The 25,665-nt window shown below is 45.1% G+C and overlaps 1 protein-coding gene across 1 annotated transcript in view; it reads right to left on the minus strand.

Annotated features, from left to right (window-relative positions):
• TENM4 (teneurin transmembrane protein 4) overlaps positions 1 to 25,665 on the minus strand; it is a 1,172,733-nt gene that overhangs the window by 313,755 nt on the left and 833,313 nt on the right. Inside the window, 1 exon segment of the mRNA XM_030200091.1 lies at positions 4,990 to 5,091. Within this exon segment, the coding sequence (XP_030055951.1) occupies positions 4,990 to 5,091 (102 nt within the window).

Genomic DNA, 25,665 nt, shown 5'->3' on the forward strand with positions numbered 1-25,665 from the left:
GTGATGTGTAGTTTCAAGTCTAGTGTGTGATAATGCTGGGGTTGTGAGCTGACTGGTTGTGGAAGGACGAAGAGTACGTGTGGGTCTACTAGGGATGATCAAGGAAGAATGATAAGCAGGGGCATTAGAAAAAAGAACTTTGTGAGTTAATATCAAAACTTTATATTGTATTTGGAAGGTAATTGGGAGCCAGTGGTAGTGTTTGAAGACAGGAGTAATATGATCGAAACGACGGATGCCAGAGAGAACGTGAATGGCGGTGTTTTGGACCGTTTGAAGTTTCTTGGTGGAGTAAGATGGAAGACCAGCGTAAACAACATTGCAGTAGTCAAGTTTGCGTAATACTAGTGGATGGAAGAGAGGCCAGGAGCCATCTAGGCATAAAAGTAGAGAATCTGGGAAAGGAAAGAGATCATAGTCCATAATTGAAAGGGGAAGGATGGAGGAAACAGGACAGCAACCCCGCCACCACGCAACAAAGAACTGCGGGTAGTCAAGAAAGCTGTATAACCCAAGATAAGGCACTGTGAGCTAAAGGGGCTTCCACTTCTCGGAGCCATGTCTCCGAAAGGAATAGAACTGTTGAAGGGTGAGCAGTCAAAGTATCAAGTATGAGGGGAGATTTGTTGCAGAGGGATCTACAGTTTAGTAGCAGGAAATTTGAAGTAAGCAACTTAACAGAAGGAACTATAGCAGAGGCAGAGGGGAGGGAGGTAGAAGACATATACAGGGATACAAGAGTACCAGGCCTCGTTTTGGGGGGGGGGGGGGGGAAGAGGGCGGTTGCCCCAGATAATAGGAATAGAATCCATAGGAAAACACGACCAAAGAGACAATAAGACAAGACATACCAAGGAGAAAGTGAGAAAATGTGATCTGAGGAAAGACCGATAGAGGGTAAAGGATAGCAAGAGTCATCTGGGGGTCATCTCAAGGAACTCATCCAAGAAGCACAAGCTGCTCCTTGGTCGTGCGCTGCCGTAGTGCAGACACCGCAGGCAGAGTGAAACAAATAGTTGCAGTAGGGGAAAATGACATCACCTAATGCGACAGATCGAGCAGGGTCAAGAAAACACACGGACAGCACACTGGGCACAACAAACTGGCAGCGTGGGCTCTGAAAGACAGAAAAGTGCAGGTAAAGTCAGAACAAGTAAAAGCACAGCAAAGTAAATCAAAATGGAACAGACGCTGCAGGCAGAGTGAGAGAAATCGTTGCGGTAGGGGGAAATGATGTCACCTAATGTGCCGGATCGCGCAGGGTCAGGAAAACACAGGGACAGCAAGCTGGACACAACACAAACTGGCAGTACAGGCTCTGAAAGACAGAAAAGCGCAGGTAAAGTCAGCACAAGTAAAAGCACAGCAAGGCAAATCAGTTGTTCCGGTTCTCACAAGAGTGGCCAATAGCCTCATCCATGGGGCGTCCTTGCCTCTGACTATGAGGGAGGCTGGGATCTCAGCTAACTCTGGTAGAGACCCAGCATTTTGTGGTTCCTATTGGCTGATATTGTTACTAAAGTTTTGGCAGACCATTTAGCAGTCTTTCTCCCCGATCTTATCCACCCCAATCAAGTGGGATTTGTTTTAAGACGTCAAGTTGCAGACAATGTTTGTTGGACGCTTCATTTAATTTGGCATGAGCAGCACACCTGGGAGAAGGTGGCTTTTCTGGCTATTGATGTGGAGAAGGCCTTTAACTGGGTCATTTGGAAATTTCTCTAGGCGGTTATGTGTAAGATGGCTTTTGGACATCATTTTTGTACATGGATCCAAAGGAAGTATGAGGCCCCTATGGCCAGGTTATGAATTAATGGAGGCCACTCAGAATCATTTTCCATTGCATGTGGGAAATAGCAAGGTTGATCTCTTTGCCCACTGCTCTTTGCCCTTTCAGTAGAACCACTGGTGGCTAAAATTTGAACGAATCCTTATATTGCAGGCTTGATGTGGGGGGGGGGGGGGGGGGGGGTTGAACATAAGATTGTCCTTTTTTGCGGATGACATCCTCTTATATATCAAGCACCCTGGGTTGTCTTTGCCGTTGTTAACGCAGGAGTTTTCTGTTTTTGGATCCTTAGCGGGGTTCAAGGTTAACTATAAGCTGGAAATTTTGAGCATCACGCTGGATCCAGCTGAGGAGGAGCGTTTATGGCACAGCTTTCCTTTGAGATGGGCCAAAGGTGGATTTCAGTACCTTGGGGTTCGTATACCCAAGGATTTGCATTATTTGTATCATTCCATTTTCTCCCCGTATTGAGACAGGTAAAGAAGGACTTGTCTTGATGGGGGGGGGGGGGGGGGGGGAGTTGGTTATCATGGTGGGGTCACATAGCTGTACTAAAGATGAACGTCATCCCCCGTCTTCTGTTTCTTTTTCAAACACTGTCCATTTTGTTCCCTTGTCTTCAATTGTTGTGTCTCCAGTGGGATTTTCAATAGTTTATCTGGGGGTGAGGGGTGGAGGGGAGAACATCGCAATTTTCCAAAGCAGTTCTATATCAAACCACCCAATTAGTGGTAGAGCAGTTCTCAACCTGTTATGGTACTGTAACCCTGGTCTCACCCTACACAGTTCAGGCACCAGATAGCTCTTCATGGGTCAGCACCCGAGACCAGGGCCACAGTTCTACTGAGCTTCTCAGGTGCGACAGCTTGTGGATTGGGAGACTTGCCCTGGAAAGCTGAAAGTGGTGCTAGAGCAGAGTAGTTTTCCTCATTTTCCCTTAAAACATTTGTTGTGGATTCTACTTCCCATAGATGTCTACTTACCTTGATCGCCAATCCTTTTTAAGCACATAAGCACCGCCATACTGGGTCCATCAAGCCCAGCATCCTGTCTCCGACAGCGGCCAATCCAGGCTTCAAGAACCCGGCAACCCCCCCCCCCCCCCCCCCCACAAAAAAAAAAAAAAAAAAAAAACTTAATTCTTAATAATGTTCAATGGACTTTTCCCTCAGGAATCTGTCCAAACCCCTTTAAATTCCGTAAGGCTAGCTGATGTCACTACATTTTCTGGCAACGAGTTCCACAGTCTAACTACACGCGGAGTAAAGAAAAACTTTCTCCTATTTGTTTTAAATCTACCATATTCTGGCTTCATCTTGTGCCCCCTTGTTTTGTTGTTGTTTGAAAGTGTAAATAAACGCTTCACATCTGTCCGCTCTACTCCGCTCATTATCTTGTAGACTTCTATCAAATCACCCCTCAGCCGCCTTTTCTCCAAGCTGAAGAGCCCTAACCTTCTCAGCCTTTCCTCATAGGGAAGTCGTTCCATTCGCTTTTACACAACACCTTTTTCTATATGGCATGCGGTGCAGACCAGTCTCAGGCGCAAGACTAGAGTGTCTTCTTTGGCGCCTGCTCAATTCGAACTCACTTTTTTGGGTTTGCAGGGTCACGGCTCCTTTGCTAGTTGGGAACAGCAGGGGTTGTCTCACTTCCATCAATTATTAGATGGGGGAGAAGATGGTGCCATTTGAGGGGCCATGGGGGCAATATCAATTACAATCCCAGGATTGTTTCCCTATTTGCAGATAAAACATTACATGATACCTCAGAGATGGTGGACCCTGATTTTGAACATTTGGAGAATCTGTGGTTAGCCATGGGAGCATTTAAACAACAACATTCCCTTATTTATAAGTTTCTGAGGGGTAATGAGTTTAAAAGACATGGAAATGAAAACGGTAAAGGAATTCAAACATGCGTGCGATAAACATAAAGGAATCCTGTTCAAAAGGAATGGATCCTAAGGAGCTTAGCCGAGATTGGGTGGCAGAGCCAGTGGCGGGAGGTGGGGATGGTGCTGGGCAGACTTATACGGTCTGTGCCAGAGCCAGTGGTTGGGAGGCGGGGCTGGTGGTTGGGAGGCGGGGATAGTGCTGGGCAGACTTATACGGTCTGTGCCAGAGCCGGTGGTGGGAGGCAGGGATAGTACTGGGCAGACTTATACGGTCTGTGCCAGAGCCGGTGGTGGGAGGCGGGGCTGGTAGTTGGGAGGCGGGGATAGTGCTGGGCAGACTTATACGGTCTGTGCCCTGAAGAGGACAGGTACAAATCAAAGTAGGGTATACACAAAAAGTAGCACATATGAGTTTCTTGTTGGGCAGACTGGATGGACCATGCAGGTCTTTTTCTGCCGTCATCTACTATGTTTATGATACAGTGGGACACTGATTTTGGGGTGGCTTTAACTGTGGGGGAGTGGAAAACAGTATTTAGAGAAATACATAAGACTTCTGTGTGTGTGCTGATTAAAGAAAATGCTGATAAAATAGTGTCATGCTGGCATCTGACTCCGGCACGTTTAAAGGTCATGTTTCCCAGCGTGGGCACTGATTTTTGTTGGCGTTGTGGTATTGCCAGGGGTACCTTTTTCCATGTCTGGTGGACTTGTGCTCGGATTCAACAGTTTCGGCAGCAGGTTATACATTGCCTGTCTCATGGATGCTGCCCTAAGCTGTGTTTATTGGGTATTGATTTGGCCCGGGGAGTCAAGTGGCAGCGTCACCTGAAGCGGATGGGCATGGCTTTTGCGAAGTGTAGGACTGCTGCACATTGGAAGTAGGCGAATGGACCTACACTTGAAGACTGGACTCTGTGTTTAAATTTTGTTTCACAGCTGCAGCGTTTGACTTGACCGTAGAAAAACACTTATGATCCCAAAGCCGACGAATGACTACATTTGAAGCATGATCGTCAGGTTGGGAGAACAGTAGGGGGTTGGGTGGATGCTGGGCAAAGGGTCAGTGAGTAGGAACTACTGGCTGACCTATTTTACTTCTTGCATTCTATTTACTACTGGTAGGGAGTGGGGGGAGGGGAAGTTTTCTTCAATTGTGTATTTTCACGTGGTGGCCGATAGCCGCACCAGGTTTTTGTCGGTTCATTGCTCTGGTTTCAGATATGTTTTGACTGTACTTTTTTCTACTGAATAACAAATAAACATTTATCGATGAATAAATAAATATATAAAAAGGACTTACCTCTTCCACAGTCAGGGCCCAGGAAACCAAGGAAACAATGACAATTTCCAGCCATACATTCCCCATTTCCATAGCAGTTGCTGGGACAGTCATCGACTGATTCTAAAAGGAAGAAGAAGCAGAGGGAGACAAAGAGAAAGATAAGGACACTTTCTTTACCGAGCCTCTATAACATCACTGTACTGGATAAGAACTGATATCATGACCCTAAGAGAATTATGGAGAACTAGTAAAAAAGGCCCGTTTCTGACACAAATGAAACGGGCGCTAGCAAGGTTTTCCTCGGAGTGTGTATGTTTGGGAGAGTGTATGTGAGAGTGACTGTTTGAGAGTCAGAGTGAAAGTGTGAGTGTGTGAGAGAGAGAGTGTGTTTGTGAGAGAGTGTGTGTGTGAGAATGAGAGTGTGTGCAAGTGTGTATGTGAGACACAGTGTGTGTGTGTGCCCATCCATGCTCCTCTGTCCCCTGCCCCCTCCATTCATCCCTATCCAGCATTTTCCCTCTCTGCCTGAGGCCTGCCCTGCAATCCATATCCATCCATGCCCATCTGTCCCCTCCATTCATCCCTATCCAGCAATTCCCCTCTCCCTGAGTCCTGCCCTTCCAATCCATGCCCATCCATGCTCATCTGTCACCTGGCCCCTCCATTTTTCCCTATCCAGCATTTCCCCTCTCTGCCTGAGGCCTGCTCTGCAATCCATATCCATCCATGCCCATCTGTCCCCTCCATTCATCCCTATCCAGCAATTCCCCTCTCCCTGAGTCCTGCCCTTCCAATCCATGCCCATCCATGCTCCTCTGTCACCTGGCCCCTCCATTTTTCCCTATCCAGCATTTCCCCTCTCTGCCTGAGGCCTGCCCTGCAATCCATATGCATCCATGGCCATCTGTGCCCTCCATTCATCCCTATCCAGCAATTCCCCTCTACCTGAGTCCTGCCCTTCCAATACATGCCCATCCATGCTCATCTGTCACCTGGCCCCTCCATTTTTCCGTATCCAGCATTTCCCCTCTCTGCCTGAGGCCTGTCCTGCAATCCATATCCATCCATGGCCATCTGTCTCCTCCATTCATCCCTATCCAGCAATTCCCCTCTCCCTGAGTCCTGCCCTTCCAATCCATGCTCCTCTGTCACCTGGCCCCTCCATTCATCCCTATCCAGCAATTCCCCTCTCTGCCTGAGGCCTGCCCTGCAATCCATATGCATCCATGGCCATCTGTGCCCTCCATTCATCCCTATCCAGCAATTCCCCTCTCCCTGAGTCCTGCCCTTCCAATCCATGACCATCCATGCTCATCTGTCACCTGGCCCCTCCATTTTTCCCTATCCAGCATTTCCCCTCTCTGCCTGAGGCCTGCCCTGCAATCCATATCCATCCATGGCCATCTGTCCCCTCCATTCATTCTTATCCAGCAATTCCCGTCTCCCTGAGTCCTGCCCTTCGAATCCATGCCCATCCATGCTCATCTGTCACCTGGCCCCTCCATTTTTCCCTATCCAGCAATTGCCCTCTCTCCCTGAGGCCTGCCCTGCAATCCATTTCCATCCATGCCCATCTGTCCCCTCTATTCATCCCTATCCAGCAATTTCCCTCTCTCCCTGAGTCCTGCCCTCCCAATCCATGCCCATCCATGCTCCTCTGTCCCCTGCCCCCTCCATTCATCCCTTTCCAGCAATTGCCCTCTCTTCCTGAGCCCTGCCATCCCAATCCATGCCCATCCATGCTCCTCTGTCCCGTCGCCTCCATTCATCCTTTTGCAGCAAGTCCCCTGTCTCCCTTTCATGACCCCCCTTGCATCCATGCTCCTCTCTCTCCCATGTCCCAGCCTGGGCCGCCCTCTTCTTCCCCCCCCCCCTTCGCATCCATGCTGTCGTTTCTCCCCTGCCCTGCCGCTCCCATTGTTGTTCTTTAGTGGCCACCCTCTTCTCTCCCCCCAACATGGTTGTTTTGCTTTTTTTTTTCTTGTTTTTAAATTTACCTCCGTGCCGGTTCCGGCAGCGAAGCGTCAGGGAAGGAGGCGGCGCTCCCGACGTCTAGGTTTCCCTTCGCTGTGTTCCGCCTTCTTTTGACGTCATCCTTGACGTCAGAAGAAGGCGGAACACAGCGAAGGGAAGGCTAGACGTCGAGAGCGCCGCCTCCTTCCCTGATGCTTCGCTGCCGAGCGTTGCGATTGGTTGAGTGTCATTGCTCCGCCCTCAACGTCATCACGTTTGACGCGTGGGCGGGGCAGACACAATGCGATCTCACCCCCTTCACTTTAGAATGTTGGCTAACAGAGGCTTCATTAGAACGTTGGAGGTGCGTTTTATATAGAGAGATGAAGAGATCACCTGGGACAACCCCACTCGAGCTGATAAAAAGCTGAATGCAAACAAAAGTCAAGATTTCAAGATACCCACAATGAATATGCACAAGATAAATCTGTATGCACTACTTCCACTGTATGCAAAATTAATCTCTTGCATATTTATTGTGGCTATCCTAACAACCTGACTGCCCGGGTGTGTCCCAAGGACCGGGATGAGAACCCTGCTCTACACAGTAGTACAAGAGAACTCACCCACATAACCTTTAACAGCGAGCGTGGAGGAGTGGCCTAGTGGTTAGGGTGGTAGACATTGGTCCTGAGGAACTGAGTTCAATTCCCAGGGGAAGGCAATTGCTAATTGTTTCAGCAAGGCAACACAGTTCTGCCAGAGAGGCAAGAACTTATGAGATAAGTGTACAGTTTTTTTCACCTAGTATATGTAATCTTTTAAACAAATGTATAAGCGATTTTATAGCACTGTGGTGATTGGGATGCAAAAAAATATGAGCAGAGGTTGCTCTTTACCCAAAAAAATCTAGTAAGAGTTACCCAATGAAAGAAGTGCTATGCCACGTTGTAGCAGCATTATTGACTGCAGTCACGGTGGTTTATATCTGAGGGTACTCTACACATAAAAATTAATGATCACATACGGGTGAAATAACTGTTTATTATTACACTTACTCGCAGTAGGTGGCTTTTGAGTCCTGGTTTGTGTTTATTAGCTATTCCACTAACAACATTCCATGTAGAAGCCTGCCCTTGCGGCTGCAAGGGCAGGCTTCTACATGGAATGTTGAGGAGTGGCCTAGTGGTTAGAGTGGTGGACTTGTGGTGGAATTTGGTCCTGGGGAACTGGGTTCGATTCCCACTGCAGGCACAGGCAGCTCCTTGTGACTCTGGGCAAGTCACTTAACCCTCCATTGCCCCAGGTACAAATAAGTACCTGTATACAATATGTAAGCCGCATTGAGCCTGCCATGAGTGGGACAGTGCAGCGTACAAATGTAACTAAAATAAATGTATTCTTGCAAAGAAATTATACAAGCTGCTTGAATAGATTTTAACATAATTAGATATCTCTCCAAATATTAAGATAAGACATCAGAGAAATGAACTTGACAAAATATCACACACACACCATTCAAAACTATTTAACCAGCCAGGAACGGCTCCTGGCTGGTTAAATAGCGTTTAAGCGCATAACTGCGAATATTCAGCAGGAGATAACTTGTTATCTTCCGCAGAATATCCCGGTTAGTGGCTAGCTACTAACTGGCTATATCGCGCCACATAGCTAGTTAGAAACGTACATTCAGTGTCAAACTGGCTATGTTAAGCGGTCAAAAATGGAACTTCTCTCGTATGAGGAAAGGCTAAAGAGGTTAGGGCTCTTCAGCTTGGAAAAGAGACGGATGAGGGGAGATATGATTGAGGTCTACAAAATCCTGAATGGTGGAGAACGAGTAGAAGTAAATCGATTTTTTTCTCGTTCCAAAAGTACAAAGACTAGGGGACACTCGAAAAAGTTACATGGAAATACTTTTAAAACAAATAGGAGGAAATAGTTTCCCACTCAACGAGTAGTTAAGCTCTGGAACTCTTTGCCAGAGGATGTGGTAACAGCGGTTAGCGTATCTGGGTTCAAAAAAGGTTTGGACAAATTCCTGGAGGAAAAGTCCATACTCTGCTATGGAGACAGACATGGGGAAGTAACTGCTCCTGTCCCCATGCATATCCCCCTGTCTCACCTATCCACCTCCACCCCCATCCTGTTAGATTGTCACTGGAATGCTTTGATGTTTCACTTATATATACTGTCATCTACCAACATTTGCTTATTTCCGATCTGACGAAGAAGGGCAACCTTTGAAAGCTAATCAAGAAATGTATTAAGTTATGTCCAATAAAAAAGGTATCATCTTATTTTCTTTTTCATGTTTTATTTTGTTTTATTTCTATTGATTACTACACCAAGGAATCCTAATTCACACTGTTAAAATGTCCAGGGGTATAAAATACAACCCGTTCTCTATGCCCTAGAGGGGAAAAATATGCCCTACAAAGCACTGTTATGGTTTTTTAATCTGTGGATGAATAAGAAGTCATCAAGAATCTCTAGCTCTCCTGTCTTCCACAGTCCTTCCTGGAATAAAAGTTGTCTTCTTAGAAGATGTGCTGGTAGCAAGATGTACAGGATCCCCCAAGCAAATTTTGCTAGGTGTGGCCAGTATGTTTGCTTGTTTTTCCAAAAAATCAAAATATCTTTGAAGGCATCATCACTTAAACATAAACAACAGTCTAGTTCATTAACAGGCTTCAAAGTAGAAAATGACACGGGGACAAAGTTTGTCCCTGTGGGCTCTGTCCCCATCCCTGCCCAGTCCCCGTCCCCATCCCGCAAGCTCTGTCTCCTTCCCCATCCCTGCGGTTACTGCGGTTCCCCGTCCCCGTATCATTCTCTACTTATGGGTAGGACAGTTTAGAGTTGAAGGGTATGAGCAAGAGTGATTGTACATCACATAAAGGCAACTATGACTAATACATCATCATAGGCGCTATTACTAAACCCCATCCTTGATATCATTATTTAACTTCGAAGAAATGCAAAGTGATGCACTTAGGGAATAGAAATCCTCGGGAGACGTATGTGTTAGGCGGGGAGAATCTGATAGGTACGGACGGGGAGAGGGATCTTGGGGTGATAGTATCTGAGGATCTGAAGGCGAAGAAACAGTGTGACAAGGCGGTGGCCATAGCTAGAAGGTTGTTAGGCTGTATAGAGAGAGGTGTGACCAGCAGAAGAAAGGAGGTGTTGATGCCCCTGTATAAGTCGTTGGTGAGGCCCCACCTAGAGTATTGTGTTCAGTTTTGGAGGCCGTACCTTGCGAAGGATGTAAAAAGAATTGAAGCGGTGTAAAGAAAAGCTACGAGAATGGTAAGGGATTTGCGTTACAAGACGTATGAGCAGAGACTTGATGACCTGAAGAAAGGAGAAACAGGGGTGATATGATACAGACGTTCAAATATTTGAAAAGTATTAATCCGCAAACGAACCTTTTCAGGAGGTGCAAAGGTGGTAGAACGAGAGGACATGAAATGAGATTGAAGGGGGGCAGACTCAAGAAAAATGTCAGGAAGTATTTTTTCACAGAGAGAGTAGTGGATGCTTGGAATGCCCTCCCGCGGGAGGTGGTGGAAATGAAAACATTAACAGAATTCAAACACGTGTGGGATAAACATAAAGGAATCCTATTCAGAAGGAATGGATCCTAAGGAGCTTAGCCTAGATTGGGTGGCAGAGCCAGCCGGTGGTGGGAGGCGAGGATAGTGCTGGGCAGACTTATACGGTCTGTGCCAGAGCCAGTGGTGGGAGGCGGGGCTGGTGGTTGGGAGGCGGGGATAGTGCTGGACAGACTTATACAGTCTGTGCCCTGAAGAGGACAGGTACAAATCAAAGTAGGGTATACACAAAAAGTAGCACATATGAGTTTGTCTTGTTGGGCAGACTGGATGGACCATGCAGGTCTTTTTCTGCCGTCATTTTTTACTATGTAATATGTATGACTAATTCATCTAATACATATCACATTGTACATGTGATATAATAAATTTTAAAGATTTTGTAGAGTTGTTTTGTAAACCATAATATTCTTGTATTAGTCATAGTTGCCTTTATATGATGTATGAGAAGATTGTGCAACTATATTGGAATTGATAAACCCTCCACTCCATCCTGGTCATCCCTCAGAATTTTCTTACTGTGCAACACACGCTCAATAGTATGTTACTATTGAGCGTGTGTTGCACAGTAAGAAAATTCTGAGGGATGACCAGGATGGAGTGGATCTGGATATATTATCCATTAGAGTAAATGAGATGGATAATTTGACTGCCTTTTTAGAGATTTCTCAGGATAATATATCACTGAGGTCCACTCTCCTGGTTTCTTTATCCTTGGAACTTGGTAAGTCTTTAATTATGCAAAATTATTAAAAAAAAGGAAAGATTTCCTGTACTGTGAAGGGAAAATACAGATATTCCCAGAGGTTTTAGAGCAACTCAAGACATAAGCAATTTCTTCAGTTAGCAACGAGGGTTACTTTTTCTTAAAATTTCCCTCTAAATGTATGATTACTTTACTTGATGTTAAATATGTCTTCTTTGAGCCAGATCAGTTGGAAAGACTGCTATTAGATAAGGAAGCTAAATAATGGTATCATGGGGGTTTAGTAACATTGCCTAAATTATGCTCCAGTTAGGTTGTGACTCATTTTCTGGTGTTTATTATTTAGATTAATTATTCCATTTCTTTTCCTGTGATGTGGGCTGTATGGGTTTTTTGACATACAGCTTTGAATGTACTTGTTGAAACATTATTAAATAAATTTAAAAAAAAGAAAAGAAAACCACTAGGCGTCCGCCATTTTTAGAAGATCCTTTTACTCAATTCATCCATTCTCTTTCAAAATGGAAAGAACTGTGCTTTAAGGGCAGCCCCCCCCCCCCCCTCAATTTTAATTTCTTTAGGTGTACCATGATTCTCTGTCATTAGTAGTTTTAAGGGTATGCTTACCAAGGTGTGTTAGCGTTTCTAACACGGCCTTAAACTTAAGGCGCTTTAAACGCTAACGCGCCTATACATTTCTATGGGCACGTTAGCGTTTAACGCATGTAGACCATTTACGCGCATTAAAAACGCTAACGCACCCCTAGCATGCCTTAGTAAACATACGCGCTACGGATAGCAGCTCCTTCATAATCACTAAACAAGAGGTCCCCGTTTCTGTTTCTTTGCCTGAAGTCATTTTCTCTGCCGATGGTCCTCTTTGAACCTTTTCATGCCAAGTGATCCAGTGAAAACCATTTTCACGTTGAGTGAATTACCACAATTATCTCTTAAGATAAATATTTGGAAGAGATGGTAAATTTTCCTGCAGGATTTGCTCATTTTTGCCTTATTCGTCAGACAGCAGAGCCTCTCACACATCTATCCAGAAGCAAAGACTGTAATGCCCTGTCCTCTCCCTTTACTTAAATCAAAGGGCAAGAGATAAAGAGATAAAATCATTTTGTCTGGGTTTCACTGCAACCTTTAATAGCAATACATCAAGAGCTGACTGCTGGGATTGGATAAATTATAGTATAAAAACCGAAAGGTTTGTCCACGTCTATTATTCTGGAACCCATCAAGACGAAATGGGTGACAGATGGAAATAGTTACAATTATGTAAAGGATAACATAACGCTACAGGATGCGATTTTCAGGAAGGTAGGCCAGTGGATAGTTGTTGTTTTTTCAAGCTGGAATTTTCAAGTCCCTGTGGTTATCTGTGGTCATTTTGACAATGCTGACAGCTACACAGGAGTCTTGGTTTGGAAATGAGAACCAGGTGCAGGATTTATGGACAGGTTTTCAATGGTTGACAACCAATAGATCCCATATTTGCCTAGCTTGGCCTCCTTTGACAAATATCACAGCAGGCAGCTTAAGATCACTGGGAACACAATACATTACTTAATAGGAGTAAGGAAATGCATTTCCAAACACACATCGAAAACTCACTTATGCTACATAAATACTGCGAAGTGAAAAACAAGTTTTACTGTACATTTATTTGGAGAAATACGTTATCATCAAATCATTCCATATATTTTCTACAATTTAACATTTTTCTCATCATCAGCTCCTGGAATCTAGGTCACCCTTTCTCATTTTTGAGAAATTTCACAGATAAAGAGTAGGTTGAGATGTTTTAAAAGTGAAGGACCCAAATAGTCTCGCCCCTAGCTACGCAGTCATTAGCACATTATAATGATAAATGGTGTAACCGTCCTAGCAAGAAATGTATTTAGCAACTAATCCCGAATGCAGTCCAGTTGAGTAAAATGTAATTTACTGATTTTTAGGTGTGTTTCACCGAAGCAATAGCACCAATTGGAGAAGCTCCATCCGTGTCTGTCCGTCTGAATGAATGCCTAGGCAGAAAGACAGACAGACAGACACACACACAAATGCAAAGACACTCTCACAGGTATACACATATGCACACATGTAAATCCACACACACACATATATGAACACACACTCACAGGCAAACACACACTCATAAGCACACATATACAAATACACACTCATCCTCAGGTATACACATACACACGTAAAGACACACACACTCATAGGCACACACATTCAAAGAGCGTTCAAATATTTGAAAGGTATTAATCTACAAGCAAAGCTTTTCCAGAGATGGGAAGCTGGTAGAATTAGACAACCCTGCCTCTAGGGTAGGGAGAAAAGTCTGGAGGAGAATCCAACGTGGACAATTGTTGAATACACGATAAAAAAATCCCTGGCTACAAAAGAAGAAGAAATTGCTGCCTGAGAATTTAACGCAGCTAGTTGAAACGCAAGCATCAAGGTAGCCTCAAACTTGCAGTTATGCATATTCTTTAATGCAGAGCTGCCTTCAACAGGGATAATGGTATGTTTAGAAACCGCCGTAATAAGGGCATCCAGCTTAGGCAGAGCAAACTGCTCTAAATCAGACAGAAGGGGATATAATTTGGACATAGCGCGAGCCACTCAGAGGTTAGAATCAGGGGTCTCCCACTCACAGAATCAGGGGTCTCCCACTCAGCTGCAATAAGCTCCTGCCTAGCTTTATGAATATGGAAAGATACAGGAAGTCTCTTAGTACCTGACATAATAGATGGAGCAGGACCAGAGGACAGAGAAGCTGGGGAAGAAATGTTTAAAACCTCCATAGATTCTGTGATCAACAGAGTCAACTCCACTCCCCAAAACAGCCTAGCTACAGTAGGATCATCACCCAAGTCTGCCTCTGAAATGTCCAAGTCAGGTCCATCAGCAGAACTAGGACAGTCAGAATACACAGATAATACTTCTTCCAAGGAGAACTCTCCAAATCCTGTGAAATGGAATGTTTTTGGTTCTTAGGAAGCTGCTCCTCAAAAGCAACGTGAGGGGAAGAAGGAGAGGCAGCTTGAGCTGACTTTAATAAAAAGGCCTGATGCAATAAAAGAACGAACATCCCAGGACACGGTAGCTGGCAAGGAACCCGTTGACAAAATGGCCACTGAAGCCTTGTGGAGCTGCTGGCGCTGAGCCCGCTAAAACTGCCACCGAAGCAGGGCCGGACTGAACTCCCAGAGACGGAGTACTGATGGCCAAAGTAGGCAAAAGCAGCATATCCACAGAAATAAAGCAAAGCGTGCAGGAACCGGTAGCCGAGAGCTTACCCCCTAGCGCGCACAAGACTTAATAGGCTCTGAAGCCCCATGATCTTCCCACACCATAAGTGCTCTCAAAAAGAACTGCAGTGGCTGCTTTTTTTAGATAGAGGCAGGAGAAAAAGAGAATGAAAGACTGAGATAAAGGAGTAGAAAGTGGCAATGGGGAAGCAGGGAGGAACCTACAGGCATAGGATATTCTCAAACTCAACTGAACCTGCAAGCAGGAGGTCACACAGAAGTTACCACAGTGCACAGGAGCTGCCATCCCACCTGCTGGAGATAGAGAACTCTAATGACTTGTGCCTCATAATCTCCTGTGCTTAACAACCAAACCAGTATTCTCTATCTCCACCTACTGGTGGGTGGTCAAAACCCATTTGTCTAGACTGATCCTTGAGACGTAATGGAAGTGTGCACTCTTTAACTTGTTCTAATTAAGGACCTTTCTTGGTCCAATTTATTTTATCTATTTCATTCAATTTTGGCATGTTATTCCATTGCACAGCATTATGTATTGATGTGATCCTTCATTTCATCTATATGGGATTCCTAGATATTTCCATTACATCCAACGCTTTGACCCTTCATACCATAAAATCTACTTGAACAAAATCTGGTCTTGCTTTCAACCGGATCCTGCAAATGGGGAAACCTCTTCCGATACCGAGTCGGAGTTGTTTTTATTTTATTATGTATTTATTTTAAAAATGTATATACCACCTATACCTAGGTAGATTCCAAGTAAACATTCATAATAAAATAAAACAATACACAGAATAAAACAAAAACATAACAAGGCCTCAAAACTGAAGTCATTATTACCATTCGGCTGCACCTGATTATCACCACAAGTAAGATAAATGCGATCATTTTCACGGTGATTTTATTTTACTAAAAGTTCAGTAAATTCGCTCCATTACATTTAATTTGGTCTACTTAATTTTTACTTCTGGAATATATTTGTAACTTGGTCATGACAGTTCTGAAATACCATGAAGTTCGATAAAAGACCTATACAAAAACGTCAACTGAGGGGGTTGATATTCAGTGGATGGTGTTCAATGTTTTGCTTTTCTCTTCCTTATGGTTCAAGGATCAGATTGTAATTCATACTATGAGGAAGCGGTACTGTAAAATATAGAAGGAACAGAAGGCAACAGGCATCTTACTCCTACTGAAAAACGACAGATGCAATAGGACTTTTGGGGGGATCACACCCGCTATCCTTTTCCACCCTCTAATGATAGTTACTGAATGGGTTCTTGTCCGTGAATGCTCAAGTCTTAATAAATGTTTAAGGTGCCATCAGTCTGTTTGACATTTTGGTACTTCAAACTAATATGGATAACTTTCTATTACTTTTACAATCCATAAGACCTGATTTGGCTACTAGAACTTTGAAAAATGAAAATGAAGCAATTCACAATATTTAAGTCATTTGAAGGTTAGAAGATAACTTTGAAAACCAAACGTGCAACACCCATGCCTACTTCAGAGAGCAGATTAAATAACTTACTGACTAGCCTGTGTTTACAAAGGCACACTATAGGTGTGTTACTGTTTTTAATGCGTGTTAAACGTTAACGAGCATCAAACACTAACGCACCTATAGGAATGTATTGGTGCATTAGCGTTTAACGTGCCTTAACTTTCTAAGCACATTAAAACGCTAACGCGCCTTAGTAAACATACCCCTAAGACTAAAAAATAATCATACTTCTGAATTTACAAATCTGTGTTCATTTCATTTATTTATCTGATACACCACCTCTATCAGGGAAGACAGTGCTATCAAAGTACAAGGACAGATCAAGATCAAAAATTATATATGTTATACTGCAATACATGCTAGGAGTTTAACTTATGGAGTAGACTGGATGGACCATGCAGGTCTTTATCTGCTGTCGTCTACTATGTTAAGAAGATATGCGGAAATATGAATTATTCTCCTGTTTCTATCGTAACATATATATGGTCTTTATCTGCTTCCATTTTTCTCTGTTTCTATCTACATATTACTATTAAGAAAAGAGCAAAACACAATCTGAATCTACATGTACAAATGGTACATGCTGCAATGAGTCATTTTGGTCTTTATCTGCCATCATTTAATATCATTAGCCACATCAACCAGTGTGTATCATATCCATGGAAATCCAACTGCAGGAACACGAAGCAAGGAAATATTTTTACAAACTCATTCATACATTGCTCCTTAACGTAGACAGACATATGGAGCAGCATTGTAGAAAGGTTGCAAGTAGGACATTTTCGATATAGCGTCTAAGTCCGACTTCGTCCACATTCTGAATAGGAAAGAAGGTCATTTTTTTTAAAAAAGAAAAACATCTATCTTTGTTATCATTAAATATTGTTTTGAACAAGGTTTTCTGATTTGGATGTTTTATTTTTTGGTCCGTTTTCGAAAAAATAACGTCCAAGTGCAAAACGCACAAAATCAAGCCATTAGGATGTACGAGGAGCAGTATTTTTAGTAGACTGGTTCCCCTGACATCCCAGGACAGCAATAGGGCACCCTAGGGGGCTCTGCAGTGGACTTCATAAAATGCTCCCAGGTACACATCTCACCATTGCTCCCTTATCTTGTCTGCTGAGGCCCCCAAAACCCACTACCCCCAACTGTACACCACTACCAAAGCCATTATGGGCGAAGGGGGCATCTATATGTGGGTACAGTGGGTTTCTGGTGAGTTTTGGAGGACTCACAGTTTCCTCCACAAGTGTAACAGGTAGGAGGAGGTATGGGCCTGAGTCCACCTTTCTGCAGTGCACTGCACCCAACACTAGACTACTCCAGGGACCTGCGTGCTGTTCTAATGGACCTGAGTATAACATCTGCGTGGGATATGCATAAAGGAATCCTGTGCAGAAGGAATGGATCCTCAGAAGCTTAGCTGAAATTGGGTGGCGGACCAGGTGGGGGGAAGAGGGGTTGGTGGTTGGGAGGCTAGGATAGGGGAGGGCAGACTTACACGGTCTGTACCAGAGCCGGTGATGGGAGGCGGGACTGGTGGTTGGGAGGCGGGAAATACTGCTGGGCAGACTTATATGGTCTGTGCCCTGAAAAGGACAGGTACAAATTCAAGGTAAGGTATACACATATGAGTTTGTCTTGGGCAGACTGGATGGACCGTGCAAGTCTTTTTCTGCCGTCATCTACTATGTTACTATCTGAGGCTGGCAAGTAATGTTTTTCATCACATTTTTGAGGGGATGGAAGGGAGTTAGTGACCACTGGGGGAGTAAGGAGAGGTCATCCATCATTCCCTCCAGTGGTCATCTGGTCATTTAGGGCAATTTTTAGTCCCTTATTCGTTATAAAAACAGGTCTAGTTCAAAACGTCTTAGTTTTAGTTCTGGACGGTTTTGTTTTGTTACATTATGGCTGAAAAACATCCAAGTGTTAGGAACGCATAGATCCCGCCCTTAACACGCCCCTGACATGCTCCCTTGTGATTTGAATGCACGTCTGACAGACTTCATAGAAAAATGTCTAAAAAGTAGTTTTGAAAATACCAATTTGGACGTTTTTGTGAGAAAAACCGCCATTACCACACCCTCCTGCAACGAGTTCCAGAGCATAACTATTCTCTGAGTGAAAAAAATATTTCCTCCTATTTGTTTTAAAATTATTTCCAATATAATTTCATTGCATGTCCCCTGGTCCTTGCACTTTTTGGAAGAGTGAAAAATCAATTCACTTCTACCTGTTCTATACCACTCAGGACATAGTAGGTCTGCCATATCTCCCCTCAGTCATCTCTTTTCCCAAGTTGAACAGCCCTAACCTATTTAGCCTTTCCTCATACCGGAGGAGTTCCATCCCCTTTACCATTTTGGTTGCTCTTCTTTGAACCTTTTCTAATTCCATTATATCTTTTTTGCGATATGGCGACCACAACTGAACGCAATACTCAAGGTGAGGTCGCACAACGGAACGATACAGAAGAATTATAATATTCTTGGTCTTATTTTCATCCCTTTCCTAATAATTCCTAGCATCCTGTTTGTGTTTTTTTGGCCGCCACCACACGCTGGGCAGAAGGTTTCAGAGTATTGTCTACAGTGACACCTAGATCTTTTCCTTGGGTGCTGACTCCTACGGTGGACCCTAGCATCAGGTAACTATGATTCAGATCATTCTTCCCAATGGCTGGTGTAAGTGTTTCCACCTTAAATCTAGGCAAGTTTTCAGCCACTTATGTTAGTATTCTATAAAGAAAAGTAGGCACCATCTTTCCTTTGTGGAATAGGCTTCAAACAGGTGTTTTCCTAGTGTCTAAATCTAGGTACCCCCTTATGGAATTACCCTCATACTGTCTGCATGCACTTATGCTACTGGTTCTAAAATCAGCCTCACAGCAACATAACATATAATGACAGATAAAGATGTGACAGCTCCATTAGCCACCAAGCAGAAGCAGCATTTACTAAGGATGATTAAGAGAACCTGTGATGAATCTAACTGGAGATGTTGTGGAATATAGGTCACTCATAGCACAGCATAGTATATGCTAACATATTGCTGAATATGAATGCACTGAATCCATCATTTCTTAATCTTCTCCTGAAAGCACATTTAACTGGTCCTGTTTTCAGGAGAAAAAGTCCACAGTCTGCCATTGAGATAAAAATGGGGAAAGCCATTGGTATCCCTGGGATCAGTAGCATGGAATGTTGCTACTATTTCAGATTCCTGAATCTTGTTACTCTTTGGGATTCTGCCAGGCAGGGGCGTAGCCACACAGCAGATTTTGGGAGGGCCTAGACAAGAAGTGGGTGGGCACCAAGCAGTGGCGTTCCTAGGGCAGCTGACACCCAGGGCGGATCGCCGATGTGCCCCCTGGGTGCAGCGCCCCCCCCCCCGGCGAAACGACACCCCCCGGGTGCATTTTTACCTGCTGGGGGGTGCCGCGCGCCTGTCGGCTTCGCTCGTTCCATGCTCCCTTTGCCCCGGAACAGGAAGTAACCTGTTCCGGGGCAGAGGGAGCGCGGAACGAGCGGAGCCGACAGGCGCGTGGCACCCCCCCCCCAGCGGCGTGCACCCGGGATGGACCGCACCCACCGCCCCCCCCCAAGGAACGCCACTGGCACCAAGCATTCTCCCCCCTCCCCCTGCTCTCCACTTTGGCAGTCTGCAGGAGGCATATGCTGAAAACTGAGTACGCGCAGGTGCCGGTATCTGCTGAAGTAGACAGCAACGCTTTCAGCACCATCGGGGGGAGGTCTTCAGCTGGCAGAGCTTGGGATCCCCATCAGCTGGATTGGCCACTGCTAGAAGCAGGATACTGGGCTAGATGGACCGTCGGTCTGTCTGAGTATGTCAGTTCTTATTTTCTTAGGCTAACCAGTATCAAGAACAAAAATGAATATATGAAGTCTGTTTTTATAATTCTTTCCCTGTACTCTCCGAGATGCAATGGTGTGTGACTTTGATATCCTAAAAGGGATGTATCTGTCTGGCATCAGGCTGCCTCTGGAGAACACAGAGTTCTGTTCCACCTAGAAACATAACACAGCTGAGATATTTCATACACAGCTGCGAGAGTACAAACTAATTATATCACTGAATGAAAACTATGCAGAATTTTTTTCTTTTTTACAAAATGCCTATTTTTCTATACTTCTTCCTCTGTGACTTACAGCAGCTTCTTTCCTTTTTTCAGGTTTTTGCTACCGTAAGACAGCTGGCAAACTGTGTTCCTCATGTTTCACTGAGAACAGAGACACACACAGAGAGTTGAAATTTGCAAAATATCTTAAAATAACGTTAAAAAGGAAGGTCCTTTCGATTACTTTACCTCTCTCATCTCAATGGGACCAAACTGCCTTTTTTCATATTTAGACGAGTAATTATTTATATCTAACTGCTATCTAACCTGGCCGACATTCAGCCAGTGGCAGTCAGCATCCTTTTAAACGTTTACCACTGCTGGCTAGATTAGCCCCAATATTCAGTGCCAGGCCATGTCCGAGCACTGGCATTTAATAATGGGGGCTAAATTTGGTGGGGATGACCACCAAAGCCCATGCGGGTCCTGGCCGATATTCAGCCAGGTCCCGAATTAGACAGTCTTGAATGTTAGCCAGGGACCCTCCTATCTATAGTATACCTTTAAAGAAGTCTCGGTCCCCCTCCCAGTCTCCAAGAATCCCCCTTTCCCCAACCCCCCCCCCCCCCCGATGCAGGTAGCCCCCCCCCCCCAAGGTTCACCTGTATTCTTGGTGGTCCTAACAGGGGAGTTGGAGGCAGAAAAGAAGCACCCCCCCCCCCAACTCCTGACCCTTGCGACTGGCTTCTGTAAACGGCTGCCTCGACCTCTCATGGCAGCTTGCTGTACTGTACCTTGCATTAAAACTCCTGAAACCACATGTCCTCACTCTCTCAGGGAAAACATCGCCTCAAATCTGAGGATGTGCAGATGAGTTTAGGGGGTGGGGAGGGAAATTCTATGGTTAAATGACTAATAGCCTTATTTTCGAAAGTGATGGGCGCCCATATTTCGACCCAAATCGGGAGATGGGAGCCCAAATCGGTATAATCGAAAGCCAATTTTAGGCGCCTGCAACTGCAATCTGTCGCGAGAACGAACAAAGTTGACGGGGGCGTGTCGGAGGCATGGTGAAGGCGGGACAAGGGGGCGTGTTTATCGGCCGAGCAGAGATGGGCGCCTTCGGCTGATAATCGAAAAAAAATGGCTGTTTTTAGTGAGAATTTAGGTCACTTTTTTGGACCCTTTTTTTTCATGAACAAGTCCCAAAAAAGTGCTCTAAATGACCAGATGACCACCGGAGGGAATCGGAGATGACCACCCCTGACTCCTCCAGTGGTCACTAACCCCCTCCCACCAAAAAAAAACCAACTTTAACAACTTTTTTTTCCAGCCTGTATGCCAGCCTCAAATGCCATACCCAGCTCCATCACAGCAGTATGCAGGTCCTTGGAGCAGTTGTTAGTGGGTGCAATGGACGTCAGACCAGGTGGACCCAGGCCCATCCTCCCCCACACCTGTTACACTTGTGGGGGAGCCCTCCAAACCGCCCCCAAAACCCACTGCACCCACATCTAGGTTCCCCCCTTCAGCCATAAGGACTATGGTAATGGTGTAGAGTTGTGGGCAGTGGGTTTTGGGGGGATTTGAGGGGCTCAGCACCCATAGGAAGGAAGCTATGGACTTGGGAGGTATTTTACTTTTTTGTTTTACTTGTTACAAGTGCCCCCTAGGGTGCCCGGTTGATGTCCTGGCATGTGAGGGGGACTAGTGCACTACGAATCCTGGCCCATCCCACGACCCAATGCCTTGGATTTGTTCGTTTTTGAGCTGGGCGCCTTCGTTTTCCATTATTGCTGAAAAACGAAACCGCCCAGCTCAAATCCGCACATATCCGATGCATTTGCCCGGCACAAACCGTATTATCGAAAAAAAAGATGGGCGCCCATTTTTTCAAAAATACGGTCTCTCCTGCCCCTTCACATACCCGCTCGCGGACATGGACGCCCATGGAGATGGGCGTTCCCATTCGATTATGCCCCTCTAAGCAACCTATGCATCCAGCTTCTCCTATATAAGCACGCATCTATGGAACGCACTACCAAACGCCGTGAAAACAACGCAAGACCTATCAAACTTCCAGAAGTCACTGAAAACTTACCTGTTCAAAAAGGCATATCCAAATGATCCAACTTAAATGCCTAAACCCTGCAACACAACGAATCTAACACTTGAAATGGACATAACATACAGTGGGGGAAATAAGTATTTGATCCCTTGCTGATTTTGTAAGTTTGCCCACTGACAAAGACATGAGCAGCCCATAATTGAAGGGTAGGTTATTGGTAACAGTGAGAGATAGCACATCACAAATTAAATCCGGAAAATCACATTGTGGAAAGTATATGAATTTATTTGCATTCTGCAGAGGGAAATAAGTATTTAATCCCTCTGGCAAACAAGACCTAATACTTGGTGGCAAAACCCTTGTTGGCAAGCACAGCGGTCAGACGTCTTCTGTAGTTGATGATGAGGTTTGCACACATGTCAGGAGGAATTTTGGTCCACTCCTCTTTGCAGATCATCTCTAAATCATTAAGAGTTCTGGGCTGTCGCTTGGCAACTCGCAGCTTCAGCTCCCTCCATAAGTTTTCAATGGGATTAAGGTCTGGTGACTGGCTAGGCCACTCCATGACCCTAATGTGCTTCTTCCTGAGCCACTCCTTTGTTGCCTTGGCTGTATGTTTTGGGTCATTGTCATGCTGGAAGACCCAGCCACGACCCATTTTTAAGGCCCTGGCGGAGGGAAGGAGGTTGTCACTCAGAATTGTACGGTACATGGCCCCATCCATTCTCCCATTGATGCGGTGAAGTAGTCCTGTGCCCTTAGCAGAGAAACACCCCCAAAACATAACATTTCCACCTCCATGCTTGACAGTGGGGACGGTGTTCTTTGGGTCATAGGCAGCATTTCTCTTCCTCCAAACACGGCGAGTTGAGTTCATGCCAAAGAGCTCAATTTTTGTCTCATCTGACCACAGCACCTTCTCCCAATCACTCTCGGCATCATCCAGGTGTTCACTGGCAAACTTCAGACGGGCCGTCACATGTGCCTTCCGGAGCAGGGGGACCTTGCGGGCACTGCAGGATTGCAATCCGTTATGTCGTAATGTGTTACCAATGGTTTTCGTGGTGACAGTGGTCCCAGCTGCCTTGAGATCATTGACAAGTTCCCCCCTTGTAGTTGTAGGCTGATTTCTAACCTTCCTCATGATCAAGGATACCCCACGAGGTGAGATTTTGCGTGGAGCCCCAGATCTTTGTCGATTGACAGTCATTTTGTACTTCTTCCATTTTCTTACTATGGCACCAACAGTTGTCTCCTTCTCGCCCAGCGTCTTACTGATGGTTTTGTAGCCCATTCCAGCCTTGTGCAGGTGTATGATCTTGTCCCTGACATCCTTAGACAGCTCCTTGCTCTTGGCCATTTTGTAGAGGTTAGAGTCTGACTGATTCACTGAGTCTGTGGACAGGTGTCTTTCATACAGGTGACCATTGCCGACAGCTGTCTGTCATGCAGGTAACGAGTTGATTTGGAGCATCTACCTGGTCTGTAGGGGCCAGATCTCTTACTGGTTGGTGGGGGATCAAATACTTATTTCCCTCTGCAGAATGCAAATAAATTCATATACTTTCCACAATGTGATTTTCCGGATTTAATTTGTGATGTGCTATCTCTCACTGTTACCAATAACCTACCCTTCAATTATGGGCTGCTCATGTCTTTGTCAGTGGGCAAACTTACAAAATCAGCAAGGGATCAAATACTTATTTCCCCCACTGTAAATCTTCTCCTTTCCTATTCCATAATGTGTCTGTCACACATGATCTCTACCATAATATCACTACGTACTTGTCATACCGGAAGTGGCGATCGCCAGCACGGTGCTATGTAAGCCATATTGAGCCTGCAAATAGGTGGGGAAATGTGGGATACAAATGCAATAAATAAATAAGCTTGAAAATAAGCTTGTTGCACAAGACTCATCCTTATTTTGAACAGGCAAATTTTGCATCTATTATTTATACAGTTTTAATGTTGTTTTTTTTTTTTTTACTATTGCAGTATCCTATACTCTGGACTGTCAGTAAAGTGCAGGGCAGTTTCAACAAATCCAAAACACAACCAAAAGCTGTAACAATTGAGAAATAATGCTTCTCCCATTTTGCAGTCGCATCACTGGCCACCCTTCTCTGAGCAGATTCACTTTAAAGCTTTGGTTGTAGTTTGTATATTTTGGACCAGTTCAGTGGCCTCATTACATTTCTGAACATTCTCTTTTTTTTTTTTTTGTTACATTTGTACCCCGCACTTTCCCACTCATGGCAGGCTCAATGCGGCTTACATGGGGCAATGGAGGGTTAAGTGACTTGCCCAGAGTCACAAGGAGCTGCCTGTGCCTGGCCCTTACAGATCATCAATGTGGCCGCGCAGGCTTCTGCTTCTGTGAGTCTGACGTCCTGCACGTACGTGCAGGACGTCAGACTCACAGAAACAGAAGCCTGCGCAGCCTTCTACATGGAATGTTGGTAGTGGAATAGCAACATTCCATGTAGAATCTCCAATAGTAGCAACATTCCATGTAGAATCTCCAATAGTATCTATTTTATTTTTGTTACATTTGTACCCTGCGCTTTCCCACTCATGGCAGGCTCAATGCAGCTTACATGGGGCAATGGAGGGTTAAGTGACTTGCCCAGAGTCACAAGGAGCTGCCTGTGCCTGAAGTGGGAATCGAACTCTCACATGAAGATCTGAGATTAGTAAAAGCCAAAATGATTCTTTTCTTTTCTTATATACAGTGGCGTTTCTAGGGGGCTGACACCCGGGGCGGATCGCCAATGCGCCCTGCCCCCCGGGTGCAGCGCCCCCCCCCCCCGGATGCAGCGTGACCCCCCCCCCCCCGCGAAGGAACACCTCCCCTGGGTGCATGCTGCTGGGGGGAGGGGGGGTGCCGCGCGCGCGCGCCTGTCCTTTGTTCGTTCCATGCTCCCTCTGCCCCGGAACAGGAAGTAACCTGTTCTGGGGCAGAGGGAGCATGGAACGAAGGACAGGCGCGCGCGGCACCCCCCCAGCGGCGTGCACCCGGGGCGGAGAGCCCCCACCGCCCCCCCTTGGTACGCCACTGCTTATATATCATGGGGCACTAAATTGCCACCAGTTCTGTGGGCTATGATTGATCTTAGCAAAATCAGGAATTCTCTGAACGCATTTCTGTTTCCCCAACTACTAAATTATATCGTGTAAGCTTTAATATAAGACTGGCTGCTGTTACGGGTGGTGGACTCCTTTTTTAAATATTTTTTGGACGAGAATGCACCAATGGATTTTACTGATCTGGATACTGCTGTTTGAGTGTTTATATTACTTTGAAGGGAATTTTCGAAAACAACCAAAAATCCAGTAGCGAACATGGCCATTTTCAAACCACAAAAACGTCCAACTTTTTGCTTCAAAAATAGCCATTTACTACTTGTTTTTGTGCTCAGTGCATCTGGCACTCATTTTATTTATTATCCATCTACGTGGAACCATG

This window comes from Microcaecilia unicolor, chromosome 4, assembly GCF_901765095.1.
Source record: "Microcaecilia unicolor chromosome 4, aMicUni1.1, whole genome shotgun sequence".
Lineage (NCBI taxonomy): Eukaryota > Metazoa > Chordata > Amphibia > Gymnophiona > Siphonopidae > Microcaecilia > Microcaecilia unicolor.